General features: G+C 30.9%; 2 protein-coding genes across 2 annotated transcripts in view; both read right to left on the bottom strand.

The window, feature by feature from the left end:
* The window catches only part of LOC100163418 (cAMP-dependent protein kinase catalytic subunit beta-like), a 16978-nt gene extending 14677 nt beyond the window's left edge, over window positions 1–2301 (bottom strand). The window contains exon 1 of the mRNA XM_029485461.1: window positions 1780–2301. The gene's annotated coding sequence lies outside the window, so the exon portion shown is untranslated. The remainder of the gene's footprint in view (window positions 1–1779) is intronic.
* A 7580-nt stretch (window positions 2302–9881) lies between these two features.
* The window catches only part of LOC100162699, an 80008-nt gene continuing 65313 nt past the window's right edge, over window positions 9882–24576 (bottom strand). The window contains exons 5-11 of the mRNA XM_001946511.5: window positions 15778–15995; window positions 15121–15257; window positions 14800–14954; window positions 13914–13992; window positions 12960–13122; window positions 11882–12047; window positions 9882–11038 (exon numbers count right to left, since the gene is read on the bottom strand). Coding sequence (XP_001946546.2) covers window positions 10803–11038; window positions 11882–12047; window positions 12960–13122; window positions 13914–13992; window positions 14800–14954; window positions 15121–15257; window positions 15778–15995 — 1154 coding nt within the window. The 3' untranslated portion in view covers window positions 9882–10802. The remainder of the gene's footprint in view (window positions 11039–11881; window positions 12048–12959; window positions 13123–13913; window positions 13993–14799; window positions 14955–15120; window positions 15258–15777; window positions 15996–24576) is intronic.

Below are 24576 nucleotides of genomic sequence, written 5' to 3'. Positions count from 1 at the left end.
AATGTACGGGGCGCTAGTGTAGTAATGTCTAGGGGCGGAAAAATGGTAAGTCCGCCCCTGATCGAAGTATAAGATACCTGGTAAAGCTAGTGTAACTAATGATAAGATTTCAACTTTGCACTGTGACTGTTTCTTTCTTTGTGAGTCCACGAGAGAGCCGTTTTCTACACCAAACAAACGAAATCGTAAAATTGGCTCACAGTTTTCAATTAGAATAGAATTTCAAATAGAAAACAGCGGTTATTTAAGATATAAAATATAAAATTTTACTAACGACTGAAACTAAATTACTTTTTTGGTTATAGGTACTTAAAAAAAGTCAGTTCTTGTTCTAGTTTTCAGTATTCACTATTTGCTATACATTTCAGGAACTATCACTATTTAAAAATCCACACGATACAAAATTAGATTACAAATAGTCGTATGATTTTTATATAATAATGAATAAGGCGTACGTGCTACTTAAAAATGATGAACTACGATGTACGACAGTGGTGTAGCTAAATAGCCTATCTCTATCGCCGTGTCGTCATAATTTTAATATTTAACTAAAATGAATTAAGTATCTATAAGTTATTTTACATTATTTATTTGAAAAACAAATTAAAAACGTAGGTACATGCATGATTTTGAACAATGAAAAACTACAAAACCCTGAGGAACCTAGGTTGTTAATTTCTATTGCATTAATATCCTATATTTGTATTAATGAAATATTATGTATAGGCTCAATTATTATTCATTATAATCGTATAAGTTATTATAATAATATTGTCATTTTACGTTTTATATAAATTTTAATATTTTTTATTACAAATCTTATAAAGCTAGTTTTTATAGTAAAAAGTAAATTACAAAAAACCATTTAACTCGTTTTAATAATTATTTGGAACTATTTATTTACAAGAAACACATGGGAGGTATTCGATAAAGCTGCATTTGAGTATGACAATAATATTAATTACGAAAGCCACAAGGTTATTAAAATAGAAGCGATGAATGAAGAATGCCGATTTTGCATTGCTCTTAAATGGAAAGAAGAAGCTTCAGGCATGTGTTGTTCGGGAGGAAAAGTAGCTATTCCTTCAATAGACGAGCCGATTGAACCTCTTAAAGAACTTTTTTCAAATGAAACAGAAGAGTCTCGCCGTTTTCTAAAAAAACATAAGAAAATATAATACATGCTTCCATAATATATGACATCTTTTGAAGCTGATAACGATGCCGGGATTTTTCCGGAGTTTTACAATCCAAGGGCAAATATACCACACAATTGGCTCTTTGCTTCCTGCAAATAATACGCAATCAAAATGTTCGTAGGAAAACGTATAGAAATTAATTATGCAAAATAAAACATAATAATATTATAGTTGACACTTTCAATGGGCAACGAAGTGCACGGGATCAATTATATTATTATAATAATGTGAAATGTAAAAAATCTGTTAGATACGTATGAGTTAATCAATTCATATCGTTATAATGCAAGATGAAAAAGCTGTATTATATATTTTGTATTAAATGTCAAATGGAGTTCGTTGGTCTATATAGTATTGCGTGTTATCTAATGAATTTAACGTTGTGAATTATTGAGAACAACAAATTAATAATATATTTTAATTAGATTGCCATTTTCAAAACTTTGCAAATTTAATTAAAATATAATAAATATGGAAATATGGAATGAGGTTTCACATTTTTTAAAAAGAGGCGATCTGATTAATTTAAATTTTCTTCTGAAACACTTTTTACAATGTTGATATGAAGTTCGCTTGTTACCTGTGATAGCGTCAATAGCGATTGTACAAATTATGTTCCGCAGCTTTTGGAAGTTTTCTGAGATGACTCCCGTGTTGCTTAATATGCAGATTTGCGCAATTCAATTTTCACTTGGTTGATTGCCGTGAAACAATAATCAGAGTTTCAACAGTATTACTTTTAATACCGCAAACGTTAAACAAGTAAGTATGTCAGTTTCCATGGTTACATATTATTATGATAGTATTGCACTACAAAAAGTACATAATAATATTATGGTAATATACCCATCTCCTATCCAATACTCAATCGACGAGCAAATATGTGCGAAAAATGTTTCAACCATTTTATTTAAAGTATTTATTTAAGTATTTATTTTAAGAGTTTTAACATTTTAAAATGTATTTAAAATTATTGATTCTACAATATTCCGTTATGGTTATCGCTGTTGTTATTATTATCAATCAGTTTAATATAAACAAATAGGAGATTAAAAAATTTGCCAATGTATTAAATATCTAATATAATTTAGAATGCCTCTCCTTCCCCCTTTTATTAATTATGTATTATAATTTATTAAGACGTTTCATTTGTACCAATAAATGATTGTTTTTCAATTTAATAAGAGTTAATATTATTATATTGAACAGTTAAATCAGTATAGTTAAAATTCAAAATATATTGTAAAATATCATTATAAAAATATGAGGTTTAATATTATTTTTTTTAAACTTTGGTATACGTTTCTGTGTTTTTTTTATACATTTTATAAACTATAGAACATCATTAATTATTTAAACATGACGTGACATACAGCATGGTTTATTCAACCTGCTCACTTGTTTTCTATACGTAAGTGTATATGACTGAAAAATACATCTATTTGCAGTTTGAAGTTTATACAAGTTATAACTCATATTTTATGACTCACGTACCTACATAAAATTTTTTTGAACAAAAACATGTGATTAAATTTAATGCACTATGATATTTCCCATAGTGCGTTTGCCATTTCACTCCACTTGTGTGCACTTTTAATGGTTTTAAAATAAAAAAAAACATTAACGATAATATCATTATCAATAAAAATATTCATCTTCTAGATTGGAAAGTGATTAAGTGGACTGCCTCTTATATTTTGTTTTTATTACCATTAAAACCACTCGAGAAAAATTATGTAGAACAGTATTTATTGACAATAATGTATTCTTGTTGCTCATATGCTCATAGATGTTATTTAATTATCAAACAGTTTAAATCCGTTGTCCTGTTGATAATCTTTTAGTAGCTTTATGTCGTTAAACATTGATAATATTATTCTTTTTGTGATTGACTTTGCACTCGCGTTAAGTGCATAATTTATGGTAAATTGGTATTTAATAATATAACGTTTTGTGGGCACTGACACAATAATACAATTAAGTACAATACAGTAAACACGAATGGGATAATTGTGTAACTTTTTTCAGTTCTAAATTTACTTAATTTTGATACGTCAAAATTGGTTGGTTTATTTTTCTTATACGCATTTGTATACAATTCCTCATACGCTAATAATTATCGATATAATACTAATTAATCCTAATAAGATATATTCCATACCATTATTAATTGAAACTAAGATTTTATTTTCTAAATCATTATTTATTAGGATGACGAATTTATTACATTGGTTTTTGAAAATATATTTTCAGTAGGCAAAATATATTCTCATAATAGGAGAACATTGACTTTTGAGAATTTTAAGAAAACATTAATTATTCAGTTCCAATGTTTTGTTAAGCTTTCTTTTAATTTTTTTAATACTTAGTTAGATTCTAACTTGTATGTTTATTTTTTTTTCAGATTAAGAAACAGTTTAACATTTCTCAAAGTTTAGTCTCAAATATGTATTACTGTTTTTTAATTTTTGATAAATAATATTAAATATAATTAAATAAATTAAATTATATTTTTAATAAATAAAATAAAGACTAATTTAATGAATAACTAATTAATTTTTATTGATATGTATTTTGAATAATTTCTAAGTATATTTTTCTTTTTTCTTTATACTTTATAGAGCACGAGTACAAGCATATTTTTCGATATTTTAGAGAATAAACAACCACTTCCTAATCAAGTTAATTTCACTCTCATTCGTCCTCGCCACCCTTCGAATTTCAAGTTTTTTATGGTTTTAAAAATAATTTATGTGTACACACAATTTATATATTATACTGCTTGATACTATAAAGGAATGGTATATACTATTTATGCATATAATTTCATAATGATTGTAAACAATAGTAGTTTTCCTTTGCATTAGTCTGAAAATATCGTAGATACCAGATACATTTAGTTTTACAGAGGTTAAATGAAAGTTTTAGCTTGATTAATTTTAACTCATCGAGCAATTTAGTGGACGTCGTCTACTAACGGATTTAACTTTCCCCGCAGTAATATTTCCCAATAATATATTAATTAAACAGAAGATTTGATCGAGATTTTTGATTAGTTAGAATCTTTCCATAATTTCATCGTATTGAATTGTTACCTATCTAAAGTACTAAAGTGACGAATATTTCTATTATTATTTTTCATTCCACTTGTTGCTTTTGCCGTTGTTGGATTTGTTAATAATGTTTCATTTCTATTCGCTGGATGTAATTTATAATTATGCACATATTTCACACTTGTAAAACAAAAGAATCTCCGTTCCACATCAGAACTTCCTGATATTTTGTTGCAGATTATATTGTTGTTTCTTTTTTAAAGTTAGTGATTTTATTATAAAGGATTTTATTATAGGATGATAATATATAACTTTTTCTCAATTACCTTCAGTCGTTCTGATATTATAAAATATATAGTCAAAATACGTGGTGATTTTGTTGTTTGAGAAATATAATATAGAGAGACTGATTTTACGAAGTCCTCCATTGTACAAATGGTTCTGAAACAATTAATGAAAGTATTATTATATTTCTTATACTTATTATTAGATACTTTAATGATGTTTTGCAAATTTTTTCTGTTTTAATTAATTAAAGATTTTCAATAAATTGTAAAGTATATTATAACTTATTTATGTTAGCGGCGTTGAATGAACACATATTCATTATTATGAAGGGTAGTCGCTGAACAGGGCTTAAATCATTTGGGATTTAACTTTTCTTTCTTAAATTAGAATTCAATACGATTGTTGATATCAATGGAAGAATAGATTGTTCTTGTTCTTATTTCTCTCCGATTGAATGGGATTCCCGCTATGTTCTTTGTTGCTGTCGCGAAAACCATTCTCTAACTGATTATGAACAAGTGCTAGATTAAGTTATACATATGCATAGTCTATAGTTTTTTTTTTTAGTATATCCTTATAATAATTATAATTATTTAGTGTAAGGTGGTCAAATACTCAAAAATGTATTGATATATTTTGGTCAATATTTGGAAAATCGCATTTCGTATTAATGACATAATTGCTCGCCAACAATTGAAATAGTTAAAAAAATAATAAGAATACAATATTTATTTAAGGGTTAAAGCATTAAACGTTTGAAGTGTATTGTAATATTGCATGTATATTTAATAATATATTAATATTATACAATAGAGTCGTAAATAATAATATATAAGATTACCAATAGACAATAACCTGCCCGCTACAAGTATCTATTAATTCCTGAATTAAATTATTTTAAAGTTATGTTCAACGAGAGTCTAATACAGACGAAGATGAATTAATACTGTTTATTTAACAGTTTTTTTTGAAAAATAACTATATTTCTTTTATGTTATAATAGGCTTATTTTTAGAAAGAAGATTTTAGCCCCCTTAAAATGTATTTTATTAATCTCCTTATACGTTAACTGAATTACCCACCTGCTGTACCTAAATTCCATGTGGACTTAAGTTTGATTTGACGACGAAAGCGTTATTTCGGTAAAATGTTAAAATTTAAATTAATTTCCATAAATCAAAATATTATACTAACAGGCTCGATCGATGCAACTAGTACACTACGATTCTTTACATTAAATCATTTTAACCAACGTATTTAACGTTTAAAATTAATTGATTTTACGTAAACAAAATATGTTCGAATACTGTCTGTTATCATAATATTTTCTTAAAACCCTACGTCCGTTCATTAGTATTAGTCCATTGTTGTTCGTTTATGTCTGTCACTGAGTCAAATTCATACAATTTGCCCGGTGATATTTATCATATTTTCCATCATCACGGTCGCGATATTTATAACATAAGTTTCCATGTAAAATATGGTAGTATATTACACATAATATTATACATACAAAGGCTTCTGTAATCAATTGTTCCCGTTCGACATGCGAACATAACGACCATAGAATAAGCCAATGTCATTGATATTGTTATCATAGAATCTGCAAGAGTAGAGTTTGGTATACACTTTTGCACAATGATACATAACTATAATTAATTCAATTCAAACAACTTCCACGAAGTCCCCCTGGGTTGGGAGGACAACCATCACAGGGCAAACCAGTGGAAATATTTTGTAACATATTTGCCACCAATGTTTTATCATTCGCAGCCTAATATTTTGCAACAATTCAAATTTCAATTTATGTAGTGATGGGCTACTTAACCATCCCCCAAGCTGTCATATAGACTCTAAATTTGAGTCAAAATATTGCAACCTTATGTTCTGAAAGTAAAATAATAAAATTAACTGAGTGACAGTAGGGGCATCGTTTGGGGGGGGAGAACAATGTGTCACCCCTTACTTTTAAAACAAATAGGTACATAGTCCCAATTGTCCTGCAGACATAATGTACCATAATTTATATGATTAAATTTAAATTGTATTTTTAGATTAACAGATGAAATAAATAAGAAAATGGTGAAGGTATCATCAATTAATAATTGATTAAAAGTATTTTTATCCCTCGAAAAATATAGTAAGTTTTATATTTTATGCACTACCATGTGCGATAAAAGACAGAAAAATCGCATGGTTCATAATGTTGTAAAAGGATAAGTTAACAATATACATTTAGAAGGCGCTGTGTCACTGTAGATGTATTTGCTAAACTTAAATATCTCTGGTATCCTTTTTTTTTTAAATATTTTAGAGCATTTTGCTTTTACAAAAGTTATAAATATAAAATATTTATTTATTTTATTTATATATTTATATAATTGACGATTTATCAAAGTAAATATCATGTGCTTTTTATTTGCTGCATTCTATTTGTCTTCTTTGAGTGTTTAATATTATATTACCTACTTATTGATTTTCCCAGTTAATTAATAAATTATTTTTAAACTTTAGTTTTTAAATTACTATTTACGATTTATGTTTTTCAGTCTATGATCTATGGAAAAAAATTAAGAGCAGGATAATATACATAAATATATATATTTTTAAATGGACTGGTAATATTTCAAAATGCATGCTAAAACTCTGGGCACCCGAAAAAACTAAAATGACGACCCTTAGTAACGATTCACGTAAAGTTGTTCACCAATCTATTAAAACTTAAATTACAGCTAAAATATTAAGCTGAAAATTATAAAACATATTGATTACAAGTAACTTATAAGTTTCGAAATGTGGTGGGAGCACACTCAACGGATGGATTCAAATAAAATATAATGATATAATTTTTAATGAATTTGTTATAGTTGCAAGTAATCCTAAATAGGAACTAAAATATATGACGAGTCAAAATTAATTTTAAGTCATTGCTATCCTCTTTTCACAATTTTAACATGATTACAATATATGCCAATATAATAGGGAGGTGCGTAGTTAATTATTCAACGCGAGAGTAACTTTATAACAAAAGTAGTTCACGAATTTTGTTATTGTATTTACCGTGTCGTTAAGAATTACATAAGTGTATAGGTATTATTGATTTTTTGAATAACTTATTTATGTTCTTTTTAAATATTCTCTATTATATATAGTTTTTTCAGAATTATTGTATTCATGGACAATACATAATATTTTTAAAACAATTTCGAATTTCAATGATTATTTCCCTATACTCAGATTATTCTGTTAATAATCACATCAACCACTATAAAGGTATAGTAAATTTAAAAATATATTTACATTTTATGAATCATGCACGTGGAAAGTACCTACTTAATTGAAAGTAGGCTATATTCGCAGTATTTTTAGAAAAACAATTTTTTCCTTTTAAATTTATTTTTCTAAAAAACTGCGAATATAGAGGCTTACTTTCAATTAAGTAGGTACTTTTCACGTCCAATATTAATCAATGTGGGTGATAATAAACGATGGCTATTATAAAACCTTGTTAAAATCTATAACGTATACATGTCTATATTATTATATTATTATAATGTCCAGGAGGTGATAGTACATTAGTACATCACGTAAAAGGTTACTAAACAAACGAAAAACGCATAGTTTCAATACTAAAATTATATTTAAAATAAATGTATCATAATATAATAATATTAGGTTACTAAAAATATTTATATATTATATATTTTATCAAATAAATATATATACTATATAATTACTAATGTTATGATAAAATAATTATAATAAATATTAAAATTAAACATTATGGAATTATGATATAAAAAAAAATGCATTTTGTTTTTATACCAAAAACACTAAATGCTCTATACAGAGCTTAAGAACTAATAGGTCTGTTAGTACAACCCCTATATAAAGAGCACAACATAATATTCTCTGACGGAAATATTTTCACACGACTCGAAATTAGATTTTATTCACTCGTCCTAACCACGGGAAAATAGTTTTTCTGCCGTGGAAAATGATTTCGGAAAAATAATTATAATATTTTTCCGCGTACTTATAATCGTTTTTACGTTTTAGTCGCTCGCATCAATTAGTTGCTCGTTAGATAGAGGTTGTTCTAACATATCGTGTTTACGCACTTGCAAACAATGAATAAAAAAAAATTATATGTATATGTAACTCTACTTATAATATAAGATACACATCTAACTTACATAAGAAGACGTTTCTAATACAATAATATTATATTATATGAATATTTACAAGCGACAAGGGAAAAGAAAAAATCTTGTTCTTTTTCAAGTTATTCATCAGCTATTGAAACGAATGATTATAATATTATAATGACGACGTAACGGATTATTACTTTTGTAGCTTTAAATTATTATCGTAGAACGTTACAATATTGTATATTATATAATATAAGATACGACTTTAGGTACAATTTTAAGTACTTTTATAGATATTTTTAGGTACTAATATGTATTACTATATAATAATATAATGTTTAACCGGGTAGGTAGGTATACTATTAAAACGATTCCATCTCGTTTGTGTGACCGAAATGAATCGAAAATGACATACGACGTGAGAGAATATGGAGTGACTTGATGACAGGTGGTAGACACGGTGGCCAAGCGAAATGATTGTACCTACATATAACGGATGGAGAGAGAGCAATGATGATATAAAACGAAATGTGGGGCGAATGAGCATAATATTACATCCTGTTGGTTCAGCGGCGGAAACAGTTTTAGAGTTTGGGACCTTTTCTATAATTGCATAATATCATTAACTACTTTACCATAGTGTGCATAGTACTTATAGGTAATATTCCGTGTCAAGATATCCATGTGAAATTCTCTAAACTGCCACCTACATGGTACCCACACTCACCGTACTGAAAATCTCGATAAAACGTGTCCACCACGTGTGGATTTATATTGTGTATATTAATATTATGATATGGAAGTCACGACGTCATAAAATCGTTACCAACCGTTGGTCGCTGACCATATTATTGGTCATTCGTCGCAGAAACTGAATAACAGCTGATGATAATAATAATAATATATCATCACGAGTGCAGAAAATCTACGCCGCCGCACCGACGTGCGATCGTCGTCCATCGACGGCGTAAAAAAATGTTTATACTATTGGAAAATGTGTAATAATATAGAAAAGCCACCGACCGGACAACCGAATTTAATAATATTAGGTATTATAATAATTATTTTTTTGAGAATTAATGACGTAGTATGAACGCATCTGTTGCACGCTTGTTACAGCATTGGCAAATAGCAACTACTATAATATTATAGTAAGTATACAAATTAATTGATACAATATTATTTATTACTTTTTTTTTTTTACTTAGTATGGCCCATTTTTGTATATTCTCTTCTTCTTCTTAATAATAATAATTGAAAAAGATTAAAAAATTACATAAAGATGTCGTTGATTTCGTATAAATAGTGCATTAGACCTGACTTAAAGTATAATATTATATGTCTTGCAGCGTGAGACATGATCGGAAGGACAATATACTATCATTATTATTATTAGTATTATTATTATTATTATCATCATCATCATCATCATCACGTGTTTCAGACCGACGTCGCACACAGACAGGACGAGAGATGTTCAATCGAACAACAGCAGACGAATGACGACGGGTCAATACTTGGTAGTGGGTAAACGTAGTTTAGATGTTATATTATTATAGAGATGACAGACGTAACGACGAGGGTCATCTTGAATGCCGAAAGTCCCTGCAGTCGTCCCCTGGAAAATAGATTGGTGACTCGGGAAAAGGCCTTCCGACCGTCACGTATGCGTAACATAATATTAAGATAATATACTTATATAAAATAAATGCGAATCGTTCTGTCTGTACGCGATCTGGTCACGGATAATCCACTTCAAATGTCTGCACCGCAATACCGTTAAAGCTAAGGTGGTACAGTGTTTCTACGGCGTCTAATATTCCGACCGAACTCAATAAAAAAATGACAACAACAATAATAATAATAATAATAGTAGTAGTAATAATTAAGATTACGTAATAAAAAAAAATACATATAAATATATATATAGAAAATATTATATTATGTTCGATGCGAATGGTGACGAGAGTGTTGTATTGTATACACGATAGTATGATATGATAATAATATTATGTTAAGTGTTTTGTACCTGACGATATTTTGTAAAAATACAGGCTGCTATTGCCGTACCCCCCCTTCCCCGGTGATCAGCCGACCTACGTCGACCCCCGTCAGTTTAATCTGCCCTTGTGCGTGAGGAAACATCTCGCCGGAGCGGCAGCGATCACGTGATGCGCAGGATCGTCGGCGCACCCTTTGACCAGTCGCTTGGACCGGTAACACATGACGGTCAGCGCCAAGCTCAAGAAGCATAGCACAGTGGAGGCGAGCGCCAACAGACCGGCCAGCAAACCTGACCGGACGCACACTGAATTTTGGCTGTTGTCCGTGTAGTATCCGGTGGTCCCTGCAAATTGTACAATTTATTAAATTAAATTATATTCCACGACGCGAGTTTGGAGTGGGTTGGGGTTGGATTGTGGAACTGGTTAAACCGGCATAAGACGATCTGTCTATTTAAAGTTGAAGCGAGATCAATAAAACATATTTTGTATTGTTGTCGGATAACGAACAATGATAGGTCACGTGATTATAATAATATTAGAACGTAATATTTTGTACTCGAGCCAATCACAGTATGGTTTCCAGTTTTTACAATTACTTCGCGGATGTATAATGCGGAAATGTTCGAAACAATATAATTTATTAATATGAAATGCGCACATTGTGTTTCAAATATTGGCTGTCGTTAGTAGTTGCAGGTTTAACGACATATAACGCTATATGCCCGTGTGAAACATGTCAGTGATTGGCGGCAAATTAGGCCGGAAGAAGAATGCATAATTTATTATTATGTAGAGTTTTTAAGCGGCGTGAAACAACTATTAATGTGTCATGAAATTATGTCATTACCACTGTATCGACATAGATGCGAATTGGGTCTAAAATTCGTAATATAGGGTTTGATCTTAATTGGTTTTTGAGAAAAATCATAAAGTGGGATATTTACCAACAGCCCTCACATAACCATCGGACATCATTGTGTTAAACGCAACTTTATCAATGTCATAATATTTGAATCAGTACGGTATCGCGGAATACCACCGAGTTAATGAACATTATGGTTAAGGCGAATTAATTGAATAAAATAATATATGTCGGGCTTGAAATGACTTGGGCACTGAGGAGATGATTATGCCGACGACTATATTATAATAAGTTGTAATAATAATAAAATTAGTATTCTCACTGTTACTAAGTGCACTTGCGTCTTCGCCGTTCTCGCCCTCCTGGAGCACTCTCAACGACTGGAACAAGTTGATGTTTTGCGAAAGGGCCGCTGGAGTTGTAGCCACCTCCACGTCGGTAGACCGTTTCGATACGCTCTTGGCATTCCTCCAGTGACACGGTTGACTCTGCACGTAAAGAAAAAAACAAACGGAACGAGACGGTCAGATTTCGTTGTATACCAGAGTCAATACGGTAAGTGGTAGTCAAAAATGGTTTAGGTAAGTGGTATAGGTAGTCAAAAATCGGTCTAGAGCGATATCTGATCAAAATTCTATTTTTTTCTTTCAGTAATAATAATATTTAATAAAATCTGGTGGCTTCGGTGTTATTTACTATTTACGAATTACAAGTAATAAAACGGAGGAGGAGGTGGTCGTAAAACTAAATACTTTTTTTGTTCATTACCATCTCACACGTGTAATTAGTTTTATTTAATAGGATTTTGTTTTATGTCGACCAAAGTTAAGGCGGGCAAGTTAATGAAAATAATTAACTCAAGTCAAGTTAAGTGAACACAATAACGTTAAGTTAAAAGTTTAAATGTTAAGAAAATATTTACTAAATTCAGTTTAAGAATGTAATATAATTTTACTATTCGTATAGGTATGTGGATCAAATAAAAAGTATTTTCTGCTAATTTACCTAGGTAAATACAGGTAATAGGTAATTTACCTATATATTTTTAATAGGAAACATGAGATTGTGACGTACATAACAGTATATAAAACCATTAAAACCAAAAATTTCAAACCATTTGTAATTTTAACTTGACAAATTATTTTTAAATCTAAACCTAAGTTTTTTCAACAGTTAATTAAATTAGATAAGTCATCAGGTTAATAATTAGAAAATTAAATTACTATAGTTAAGTTTAAAAGTCAAAGTGAAACCGTTTTTTACTAAATGTATTATAATAAATATTGCTGTATAGTGTGTAGTATAATAGTTACTGATGATAGGTTTCCGGTTACATTTATTAGGTATACTATTCGGATCAAACGACCAACTCAATAGTCGAATTCGGTGTGGTGACTTACCGGACATCTGCCGTGACACATTCTGACGTCGCATTCAATGTAAAGCGCCGGTGACCCTGTGAACCTGAACGTTTTCATGTAGGCGAATACTTGGGTCTCAAACACTTGGCTTTCGCTCCACGATCCTCTAAATCTGCTGATCAGTTTGTCGTCGACGGGGCATCTGCAAAGAATAGGCAAAATATGTTCGTCAAGTCAGGGTTCAAAAACTTATTGTTAGCCACTTTTCAGCGCAACCGTCGCAAGACTGCAACCGATTTAGAAAAAAACCGTCGTTTATGAGGCGTATAAAATAGGCAATTCTAACGACATCTCAATAAAAATAAAAATATTTTAAACACCCATTCGAACACCAATTCCAAACACGCAATTTTTACTGGTGTGTCATCGCAGTTGTCATAATATTTCAAAATCATAATGTAGACAATAAAAAAAAATAATAATGACACTGATCGGTTATTTTACTGCTTTTTTATAACCACGTTTGAAAGTCGAAAGAAAACAATATTTTTAAAAAAATCCCATAATAACCGATTGTTAATATTATTATAAATTTAGTATTTATTTTGCATATTATTTTCTAAACCAGTATAACTATTTGTCATGTTCTTTTTTGAAACAAAACTGATGTTTTGATGTCTGTGTATATTTTGATACGTGTGTTTATACACTGACAACTCGGAGATTAGGTTAGGTTAGCTAAGGTTAACGTCCTCTTAAATATATTTTATCATTTATTCATTATTAACTCTTACTATCCATAATAATATGGTACATAAACGGATAAATCAAATACCCCGAGGTAAGGTCCCCAGACCGGATACAATTATTGATGACGGCCGGACGCCGTAAAAAGCGTGGTATTCGTGGTTATAACATGACTAACGTATTGTTATTGCATTGATATTGTGATAGGTAATGTCAATCGTTGTTATAATATTATTATTCGCTCACCCGTATTGATCGATGAGTTGAATCTTCTTCTGCGCTCCGTTGTGCGCGTAACAATCGTTCACCACAATATCGAAACCATCTGCAATCACATCCGGAAAAACCGTTAACGTTATATCATTGTAAAATAATAATAATAATAATTTGTTCGATATTAATAATATTTAACGACACAATAATAGTACGGCGTTCGAGTTCCGAGTTAAGTCGGCGGGCGGGGGGGGGGGGGGGATCTGTGCGCGCGTTTTACACCTCGCTGCGACGGAGAATGGAATGCACATTTTTGCAATTTTTCTATGCAATATGTTGCAAAAATGGTATGCATCGACATTGAGCCGAAGGAATTTTATAAAACTATGTCTGAATGGTGCACAGCAGTATGCAATTTCAGTGCACACGAGTCGAATGTAAAACGGCTCAGGAACGCATAATTTCTTGTTATGATAACAACAATAACAATATTGTATGTTACGAACATGGACAACTTTTCAAGAAGGCATCATCGTGGACACCGTTGTTTAGCCGTGTGCGACGATTATTGTTAATTTACCGTCGAATCTAAGTTATTTTTTCCATAATTACGTTTAACTTAACTGTAGCACATTAGTACATATTAATTTTATAATATAGTAAAATTGTCAAAATGAAAATCAATTATGTATCACCACATCGAATTTTAATGAATTTTGATTTTTTCAACCGGATTATAGTGAAAATTTAAAACAAAAATGTACGAGCCTCCATCGCATACACTATACGCTCAGTTTATATCCATCATCACGTCAACGGTTCAGTGAATTATACCGAAAACGCCACTTTGATCAAGAACGCGCTATCACCACTGCAGAGCTTGGCCATACAATTATTATTGGCAATATTCGATCATTACCATATTTGCTTCTCATGTAGATGATCAAAGTCAGCGGGTCTCCCACGCGTACGGGTCCGCCCACCCTGTTTCCGGTGGTGCCGTATCCATACCGTATTTCCATGTAACACTCGGGCGGTGACAGTGTAAAGACGACCGGATTGCCAGTGGCCACTCTGCGAAAACGGAACACCAGACAATGTTAATACAATATTTATCGATGTGAACAAAAGTTGTCATTGTCTTATGATTGTTATTATTATTTTTGTTTTCTCATTAAAATAATATACGACTAAATTGTACAGTAATTAGTATTATTAAACGGATATCGTGTACACGTACTCAACGTCTAAAAACGGAAATGTCACAGTCTTCCAAAAGTCGTAGCCGTATTCACAGGTCACCTTGAAGTGTTCGTCCCATTCCTCTTCGATCAATGGGTTGTATTGTACGGTTACGGTGTTCCACATGAGATTTTTCTAGAAACAAAAACCAAATCCGTCAGTTAAACAGCAGATATATTTCAATATTATTATAATATATAATTTTTGATAGTATAATATGCCAAAAAAATCCCAACAATTAAAATCAGACCACGGTTTTGTCAGGCGATATGACGTTTTATAGTGTTATAAAAAAACGGCCGTAATAGGTATTAATGTTTATTGAGATACTTATATTGCACGTACACCAATTAACAATAATAATTGACCGACCATTCGTTCTTAAAAATATCCAAATCAGACCCACTCACGCTCAAAAGTGTATTTATTTGTGACACACTGCATGCCACCGAAATACTATTCCACTTGCCTATGATTATATTTTTATCCTTAAATCACGACTGACAGTAGTCATAATCGAAACGATAGAGTTAACTTTATTTGCGTGAATAAATCAATATTATACTCAGATTATTGTTATGCACAAGCATATTGCATAATATGAGTGATATTATATTATTGTCATGATATTATTATCATAGCCTCTGAAGCTTACCGCTGGGTTCTTCCTGGCGTCCTCTTGTCTGGAGTTCTTTCCCAAGGTACCGCAACGGTTCAGTTGTATGTAAAACTCGTAGTAATCCCGACCAGTGCCGTTGATGTAAACGCAATCCGGGTCGTACGAATATCCGGACGAGTACAGAAGACCGCCAAATGAGCCGTTGAAACCGATACGGATTTTCATGTAATCGTCTTGGCACTCGGCTTCGATGTCTGCGAGGAAAATTGAAAAAAAAACTCGTAAATAAAAGTAATAATAATAATATAATATATTTTATTTTATTATGATTGGCGATAGTAGTATTATATTGGTGGAGTATTAAAAAATGGTTCCAACAATAAATTAGCACATATTTTATTAAAATATTTGAATATTAGCTAAGTTCAAATCGTAAACTATCATAATATATCTTATATTGTGTGTGTGATTATGTTTAAAAGTGGGGAAATATCAAGTTTTAATGGAATAAATTAAAAACTTGGGTTGATTATTAAGTTACCTAGCACAGCGTTATTTTTGTTTATCGGCTATTAAGTTTATAATAATATTCAAGTTCAAAGTTATGCAATGGTAAAAATATTACATGACTTGCTTAAATAAAATAAATAAATTACCATCTATGTCCTACATAATTTAGTGATTAATAGAACTTCAATTTAATAATTATAAATTGACCATTTTGTTAGTCATTCGTCTTACTTAATGCTAAAGTGTAGAAGACACTTTAGTAGTTAGGCAATTGTATGTTTTTGGCTAAACTATAATAAGTTAATCAAAACAAAAATGTGTTAAATTCATTTTTACCTTTGACCACAGTAATAGTCACCTATAATAATATGCTATAATATATTATTATATTCATGTTTTTAACTGAATGTAAAATTATTTTAGCTGAGTATAATGATACACAGACAGTTTACGGTTATAATTTAAGAGTAAAGTAAAAAAAAAAAATAATAACTACAACTGTAAGTATGGATCTAGTGAATGCCAGACTTCGAAAATGAATACCTATATCTCCGATGGCCCAAACCACACTGAAAACAACAATACAACATTCCGAAATTAATTTTGGTTTTCTCCAGTTGGCCCCGACAATTTATTATACGTGAAAATAAACGTTCTCAATCGGAATAGTTTTCAGTGAAATGTGCAGCTTTATTTTTAATGCAGCAGATCTGAGTGAAGCGATGCACTCTTCCGGAAATTTATTTCTGCTGCAGACGGGATTAAAAAAAAAAGTGTCCTTTGAAAAAAAGGATTTCGACATGACCAGTCGACGGTATATTATTATTATTATTGTATATTTAGGATAGCTGTTTCGCTGTCGCATAATGTGTACAATGTTAATATTTTATCGCTTTAATACCTTATAATAAACGGTCGTGCGGACAAGGGCCGGCGATTACGGATTAATTGACAATTTATTTTGTCATTATTAATATAATTTTATAGTCTGATACGTCGGCGAGACCAAAATGGACAACATCAATATTTAAATCACTCATTTAGAAAATACCAACACTACAAAATACAAATTATAGTATTATTCAAATATCATATATTCCATGTACGACTAGACTATACAGGTGTCCAATGTTTTACGTCATTATATTATTATTACCGCCAAATGAATGATTTAGGTTTTATTTTATTATAAATTTTATTTTCATAATGGTTTCAGGACTTTTTTTATTATACGTATATTATTTTCGATGAAATTGAACATTTAAATAAACGCATCAACGAATCTGCACTCCGTCGGGCCATAATTACTTTTACCGTTCAAAACGTGCAACTGAAAAGTCCATCTTGTGCTCGGGTCACTCATCGTTGTAATCTATTAATATATTATTATTATTATTATTACGTCGTCAACGGCGTAATGGGATGGAGGTTCATACAATTCCAGATTTATCTAACCGAGTTGTGTTTATTCTCAAATACCCATGGTAAGTACGATTATTCGATATAATTTACGGTTTCTCCGTGTAATACACTACGTTACGACCCTCCAGATTCAGTCTTGAAAGATTACATTTTTAATGAATTTTTTTCTCACTCTATCGTACACAATAAATCATATTTAGATATTGAGTTGTCTATGAAGTTGAAATTATTTCAAATTTTAATATGTTTAATATGTACCATATATTATTATGCGCTTATAACGTTATGCGTTTATAATAATTTCTAATATGCATAATAATTATTATTACTTAATAGTTTTTTTACACGTATTTGATCCGTATTTGATATTTACATCAAGTGATAAATTTCATTTTGCGTTTACATAAATTGTAATAATAATATCTATTTAACAATAATACATTGTTTATATGTACAAAATACTAATACATTCTTTGGAGTTCTATCAGAAATGTTTGGTTGCGCTACTGCAGTCGAACTTTGTATAATCTACAAAATATACAGATCCAACCTTTTTTCTTAAGGTGTAGTAATCAAAAAAAAGGAATCAATGCGTGTATTTTAGACACAATTGTGTTTTTTACATGATATATTTTTTTAACTTCAAAAGCCGCTACTAAGGCCTGCTCAGTGAACCACGCTTGTGACCCACGTAACTTCACTGTTCTATAACATGTATAATTAGTTACACTATTATAATATTATAATATTATATCGTTATACTTTGGTATACATAATATTATTGTTATTGTTTTAGGTTTAAGCTATCTCAAGCTCCCGACTGCACTTTTCTTCGATGAGTACACATGTTTTTCATAGAGATCGACCATTTTCATTATTTTAAAATTTGAGCATAAAATAATGAAGCTCATTCCAACACGCGATTGCGCTACCCGCTATAAAATACAAATTGTAGGTATGCGTGTGTAAAATTTAATTCAGAACGTAAAATGTATTTAATGCTGTTCACAACGAATTTCGACGCTAGCGCGTTATAAAATTTTATGAATTTATCTCGGAACACCCATCTGCTTTTATTCGCAATGTCGCAGCGTCTCGGCGTAAGTACACCTATATAATATACAATGGCGATTGTTGGTCAATTCAAGGACACAAAGTCATGTCCAGCGATCGAAAATAAAAAAAAAAGCGAGGAGGAAAAAAACAATCATTGTTTTCAGGGCTTAATATGTTGCGCAAAACGTGGCCATTCTCGGGCACTGCAACAGACTCTTTAAGCGAGTCTTTCATCGAACATCGTCGTGCGTATTGTCGACTCGGCTTGCCCCGTCCCATTAAGACACTATAATAATATAGTAATATTATGTTATCGAGTGGTGAATTTTTTTTTATGAAAGAAATTTATATAGTTTCCTGGACATTTTTATCAATGCCAAACAAAATATTTAAGAAACTGTATAGGTATACGCTAAGATTTTAAAAATATGAATACTGGTGCCTTATTATGAGTTATACATTATAATCTATATGGCTGATGATCTTTAGGCCTCAAAGGGCCACATTTTTTGTATACAGATTTTTATACAACAAAATTAACTATCATTAAAATTCATTAACACTAGGCAAACTACTATGATAATGGAATTTTTGATAAAATATATTATTATAACTTCTACGACAGGTACACAGCTTTTATTATACTTAATTAGTCTATTACATTTAATTTTGCAATTATATTTTTTGAATCCCGATGCTTCCCACGTAGAACTATAATATTCTTTTGTCGGGCATAGATTTAGGTTCCATACAAATTGTACGGTACGCGATGAGGGTCTATATTTTTTAACGAATTTATGAATAAGCGCGTTAGCACGATTGGAGCCAGTCGAGCACAATCTCATCAGTAATATACAAATTAGAAATACAAACGTTCATACAAATAAATTATACTGTATAACAATGATGCTTATGAACTTAGATAATTTATATAATTTTTAGGCAATGTATAAGTTATAAGAAATTCTAATAAACTATTTTGATTTTATGATGGCAAAGCTTTGTAATGAACGATATGTATATATATACATATATTATATCATTGGCTAACTGCTACTCCAGAGGCATCTATTACAGTATCTTCTTGGAAAATACGTAGTTATTTCCTAAATTTATCATCATCGTTGTCGGTGACATGATATACAACACTGGTATGCCGACGACCTCGACCAGAGGTTCCATTCGCGCGGAAATCTTGCTCACTGAGGTGCAATTGGCCAGGGCCACCCGGAATAGATGATGAATACGGATTGCCCGAGAGGAAAATGCAGTGAAATGATCTATAGACTGCAAGATCTATCGCGAACCGGTGATGTATAAATTATTGTTTGTGGTCTTAAATTGCGTGAAACCTTTTTTCTATAAAATATCGTATTTACGAAAACACTGGCACGGGGTCTGCCACTTGTTAGTTGCTTTGAATTTATATTTAAATATATTTAAGATTTACAATTGCTGATATAAAGCACTCATCTTAAAAACTATGAGTTTCTTTTTTTTATTCGAGAAGTAACTATAATATAACCACCTATTTTATAAGAGTTTGATCAAAATATAATACTCATGCTACAGGTAGGTATAATGCAGTGTATTATATTTTTCATATTTTAGTAGCTTTAATTGAACATTGATAAAATCTAATGAATTATTACAATTATTCTTGTAAAAATTTCATTTATATTTCATTTGAATAAATACTAAAAGATTTATTAAAAACACAAAAAAATCATTTAACCGATTCTTTTTATGTCAAATTGTAAGTATTAAATATTATTTTGATATTTTTACTTAAGATCTGTGTATGTTTGTCCTTTGATTTGCAGTTTTTTAAGTTAATTCAATTTACAGTCCTAAAGTGATATACATTGAATTTAATAATATTATTAAACAGTATGACTGGACGTGTAGATATACAACAAAATATAATTTTAAACAATTTTGAAACACACTATATACAAACGTATAATAATATTACTGTTAATTTCTATCGTCTGTCCAGCGCGTGTAACCCTCCCACTAAACCGTCCACTAAAAAAACTACCGGTGTACCTTATACGTCTTATTTTTTATAAATTTTTTTTCGAGAAATTGCCTATAATATGTGTATAGCGTTTTTCTACTTTCGTCATCGTCGTAGAATGCACAATAGGTATACCACAAGTAATAATAATATACCATAACGGTAACGGGTGGTAATAACATGTTATTTAAATGTACCTAGCACTATCATGATATTGTTATAGTTTCAACGACACCGATGTTTACAACTGTTATTTTAGTGTTTTTTTTTTTACGAGCAGACCCTCCGTTTTTATTATCTCGATTTTTAATTTTGAAGCTGCGAAGGTTTTAAGGATATCCGTGGCACATTTTCGCGCAAATTAAATCCGTCATCTCAACTGCCTGTCTTATCAGCGGGCTTTCGGACGAAACAAAACGATGACGAAAAAAACCAGACCGTAAATATTATGTAATAATCATATAATATTATAGTGTGCTATTATGAAGTAGTTCCGATGATAGCGTTCTTCGATGCACAACTACATTAAATTGCTAGAAAATTACCAATCGGTTATCATCGTCATCGCCGATCAAGCTGTTCCCACTTGTTATTGATATACATAGATTATTGATTTTTTTCGGCGAAATAAAATGTCAACTCCTAACGGATCTCCAGCTGTTTAAGCTGTATAACAGCATCGTTTCATATCATCTCCCGTTACAGTTAAGTAGTAATCGAGAACCCCGTGTAACAATCGAACCAACCGCACGTCTGTCTGTGAGTTTTTCGAAAATCGAATTTAAAAACCCACACAGACGTAATTAAGCTAAACTACCTTGTGAACAGCGTAAACGATCAGCTGTTAGTACAATTTAACAGGATGTTGTAAGCTTTCAACCACGAATTTCAATGTAAAAACCCACAAACGGAGAACAGAGAAATATATAAATGACTAGGTACAGACAATTCTCTCTAGGTCAGCGTTTCCCAAGCTTTTTTTAAATCTCTAAATGTCTTATTATAGGTATCTTATTATTTGTTGTAATTTTAAATTCAATTTCAATATTGTTTTACCGGTTGCAGGTGATTGCATTTATTGTATGTCTTAAATCTTGCATCCCACCTATAAAGTTTCTCCTCAGTTTGGGAAACACTGATCTACAAAATAACATATTATTCTGTTTTTTTTTTATTTACAAAACGGCACATACCAAAAAAATAAAAATATATTTCTGAACACCTGAAATTTTAAAGTAAATACTAAAATATATAGGTATTCAAAAATGGATATAATAAGTCATATTCTTCAAAATATTATCTTTTTTCGATTTTACAATGAGAGATTTATTTGTTCTAAATTGCACCAGGAGTAGTATATAGGCAATATGCGTTAACATGTTTCTACGACCGAGGTTCCTGTACAATTTCGGTATTCTGACTTGTGATCAAATTCAAAACGAGCTAGTTAGGTATATCAATATAATTTTACTGTCGTGCGAATCTTTATGCAAATTTTCCGATGCCGCTTTAGACGTAAAATCGTCCGATATTCGCGTCGATTCGGATACACATGTCCATACGTCTATAATAATAGTATAATATTATCATAATAGTCCTATACTGGTACAAAACACAAGTGTCTTGTACAGTAGGTACCTCTGCCTATTATTACGCGAGTATACAGGACGACGACGACGACGACGAATAATTTGCGGTTGTGGACCCCGTGGGAGACTTAAAAATAATACTTTATGGTCCATTAATTTCTTTCAATAGGGCTATTTAATAACGAGTACGAATTTCACGGTTTGCCCGCCACGTCCCCTCCAACTCGGGTGGTGTGTGTGTGTGTATATTTATTATTTCTATACGTCTATATAGGTATACGCCGACTATGCCACCTCCGCCGCGAAGATTTTTAAATCAGTTCACAAATATTTAAACACGGACCCGTGAAAATTTTACACGAAAATTAAATAATATATTCATCTCGGCCACATAATATTATTATCGTCACCGTCGTTGTCGATGCGTCTTTGTATTATATTAATACAATACTGCAATAATATTATATTACAACATAATATTATGCATTATAAAAATAATAATAATAATAGTGGTGCAGTCACCATTATCGTTATTAATTTCACATCATCTGCACGTTTATCATATATTATAATATACATAGTATTGTAGTATTTACGTGTGTATTGTCAATGTGTCGTATGTGCACAGAATAATATGCATGACTCAAGGGTCGGTGGCCTCTTCACCTCCACCCAAGTAGACCACCCATTGTATATTATGGTAGTGGATGTTAATGTTGTCAATTTTAAAAACCGTCTCCATCTATTATATTGTAATATAGTTAATGGCTTACCACTTATGAATGTTGGCAAGTTCATAAATTATGGTGTACTTTTATTAACCAAACCCTGCTACGCAAAGAACATAATATAGGGACAACACAGCGAGGCTTGTCCTTGGTAAAATAATTAATATTATAATGTATAGAGCAAGGACTTTAATGCACTAAAAAATCGTGAAACATGCACTTATTATGCATAAACAAATAATTAATGTACCAATGCCACGTACTATAATCCGTAATATTAATCAAAAATAGAAGTAATAAATGATTCGATAAACTTTGTATTGCACTATGTTGTAATCTAAATTATACCCACTGACCATTATGATAAAAATGATTCTCTATAATATTATTTTATTTATGACAAATTCACAGTTTAATTAAATAACTGATGACTTTGATTTACGAAAAATATTTACCGAAGTGCAAAGTGCTTGGTTTTTGATAAGCATTCAAAAGTATATGCACTAAAATCAAAAACATTTCCTTCAAACCCAAAATATCGTTTGATCACAGACGTTGTGAATTATATTTTGTACTTACTTACTAAGCATCGTACGAAAACTATCACCAGAAAATTATGGAAAGGCATAAACATCCTTGCTATAACTATAGGTATGTGCTTAAACATGAGGTTATTATATAATATCGAACCTACACTAGCATGCAATATCTCGGGAGATACCAGTACCTATATAAGGCAGTTTGAAATAACATTTTCAATTACAATTTATAAGAACAAATGCTAATAAAATTTATCTGCGATAATTGATTGGTAGGTTAATATTATACTGATCATATTATGGACGAATGCAAGACAATATTAGGAAATTTGTCATCAAAAAAATAAAAACAAAAATACAAATTCTAAACTTCATGATAAAACCATAAAAATATTCCCCTGTATAGATCTGGTCGTGGAAAGAATCCCGGAATTGGCTAAATGACGAGTACAAGAACGCTTTTTTTTTTCATCTGCACATAATGTAATACAATATAAACACGAATCTTCTACTCTTTTAAAATTGTTGTCCGTTCCTGCGGAATCGCGACTCGCGTACGACATCACAGTTAAACGCGTGCTTACAATAAGCCTATTATCATCTACCGCGTGTACGATTGTGGCGGGCAAAAAGTCGGTTCTTTTTTTTAATCATATTATTATATTGCTGTTGTTATTTTTTAATGCACGTGACTCGGGCATTAAGTCGTCAACGTCGTTGTATAATGATCGTCTAATGCGGTAGTCGGCCCGTATGGGGTTCTTTTGTTTCCTTTTGGCAAATTGTCGGGCGGAGCGGTGTCTGGTTCGGATGACGAAAATATTTAAAACCGCCAAAGCGTTTAAGCGTGCCGACACGACGAATTTTACGGTTCGACCTCCACAGCACAATAATATAATTTATTGTTATATTCGGGAAAATTGAATGGCCGCATAATGCGTGTACGTACATCATATAGTTATACCATACTA

This window comes from Acyrthosiphon pisum, chromosome X (genome assembly GCF_005508785.2).
Source record: "Acyrthosiphon pisum isolate AL4f chromosome X, pea_aphid_22Mar2018_4r6ur, whole genome shotgun sequence".
Lineage (NCBI taxonomy): Eukaryota > Metazoa > Arthropoda > Insecta > Hemiptera > Aphididae > Acyrthosiphon > Acyrthosiphon pisum.
Note: the sequence above shows the minus strand (reverse complement) of the source record. Positions and strands in the feature narration are given on the sequence as shown.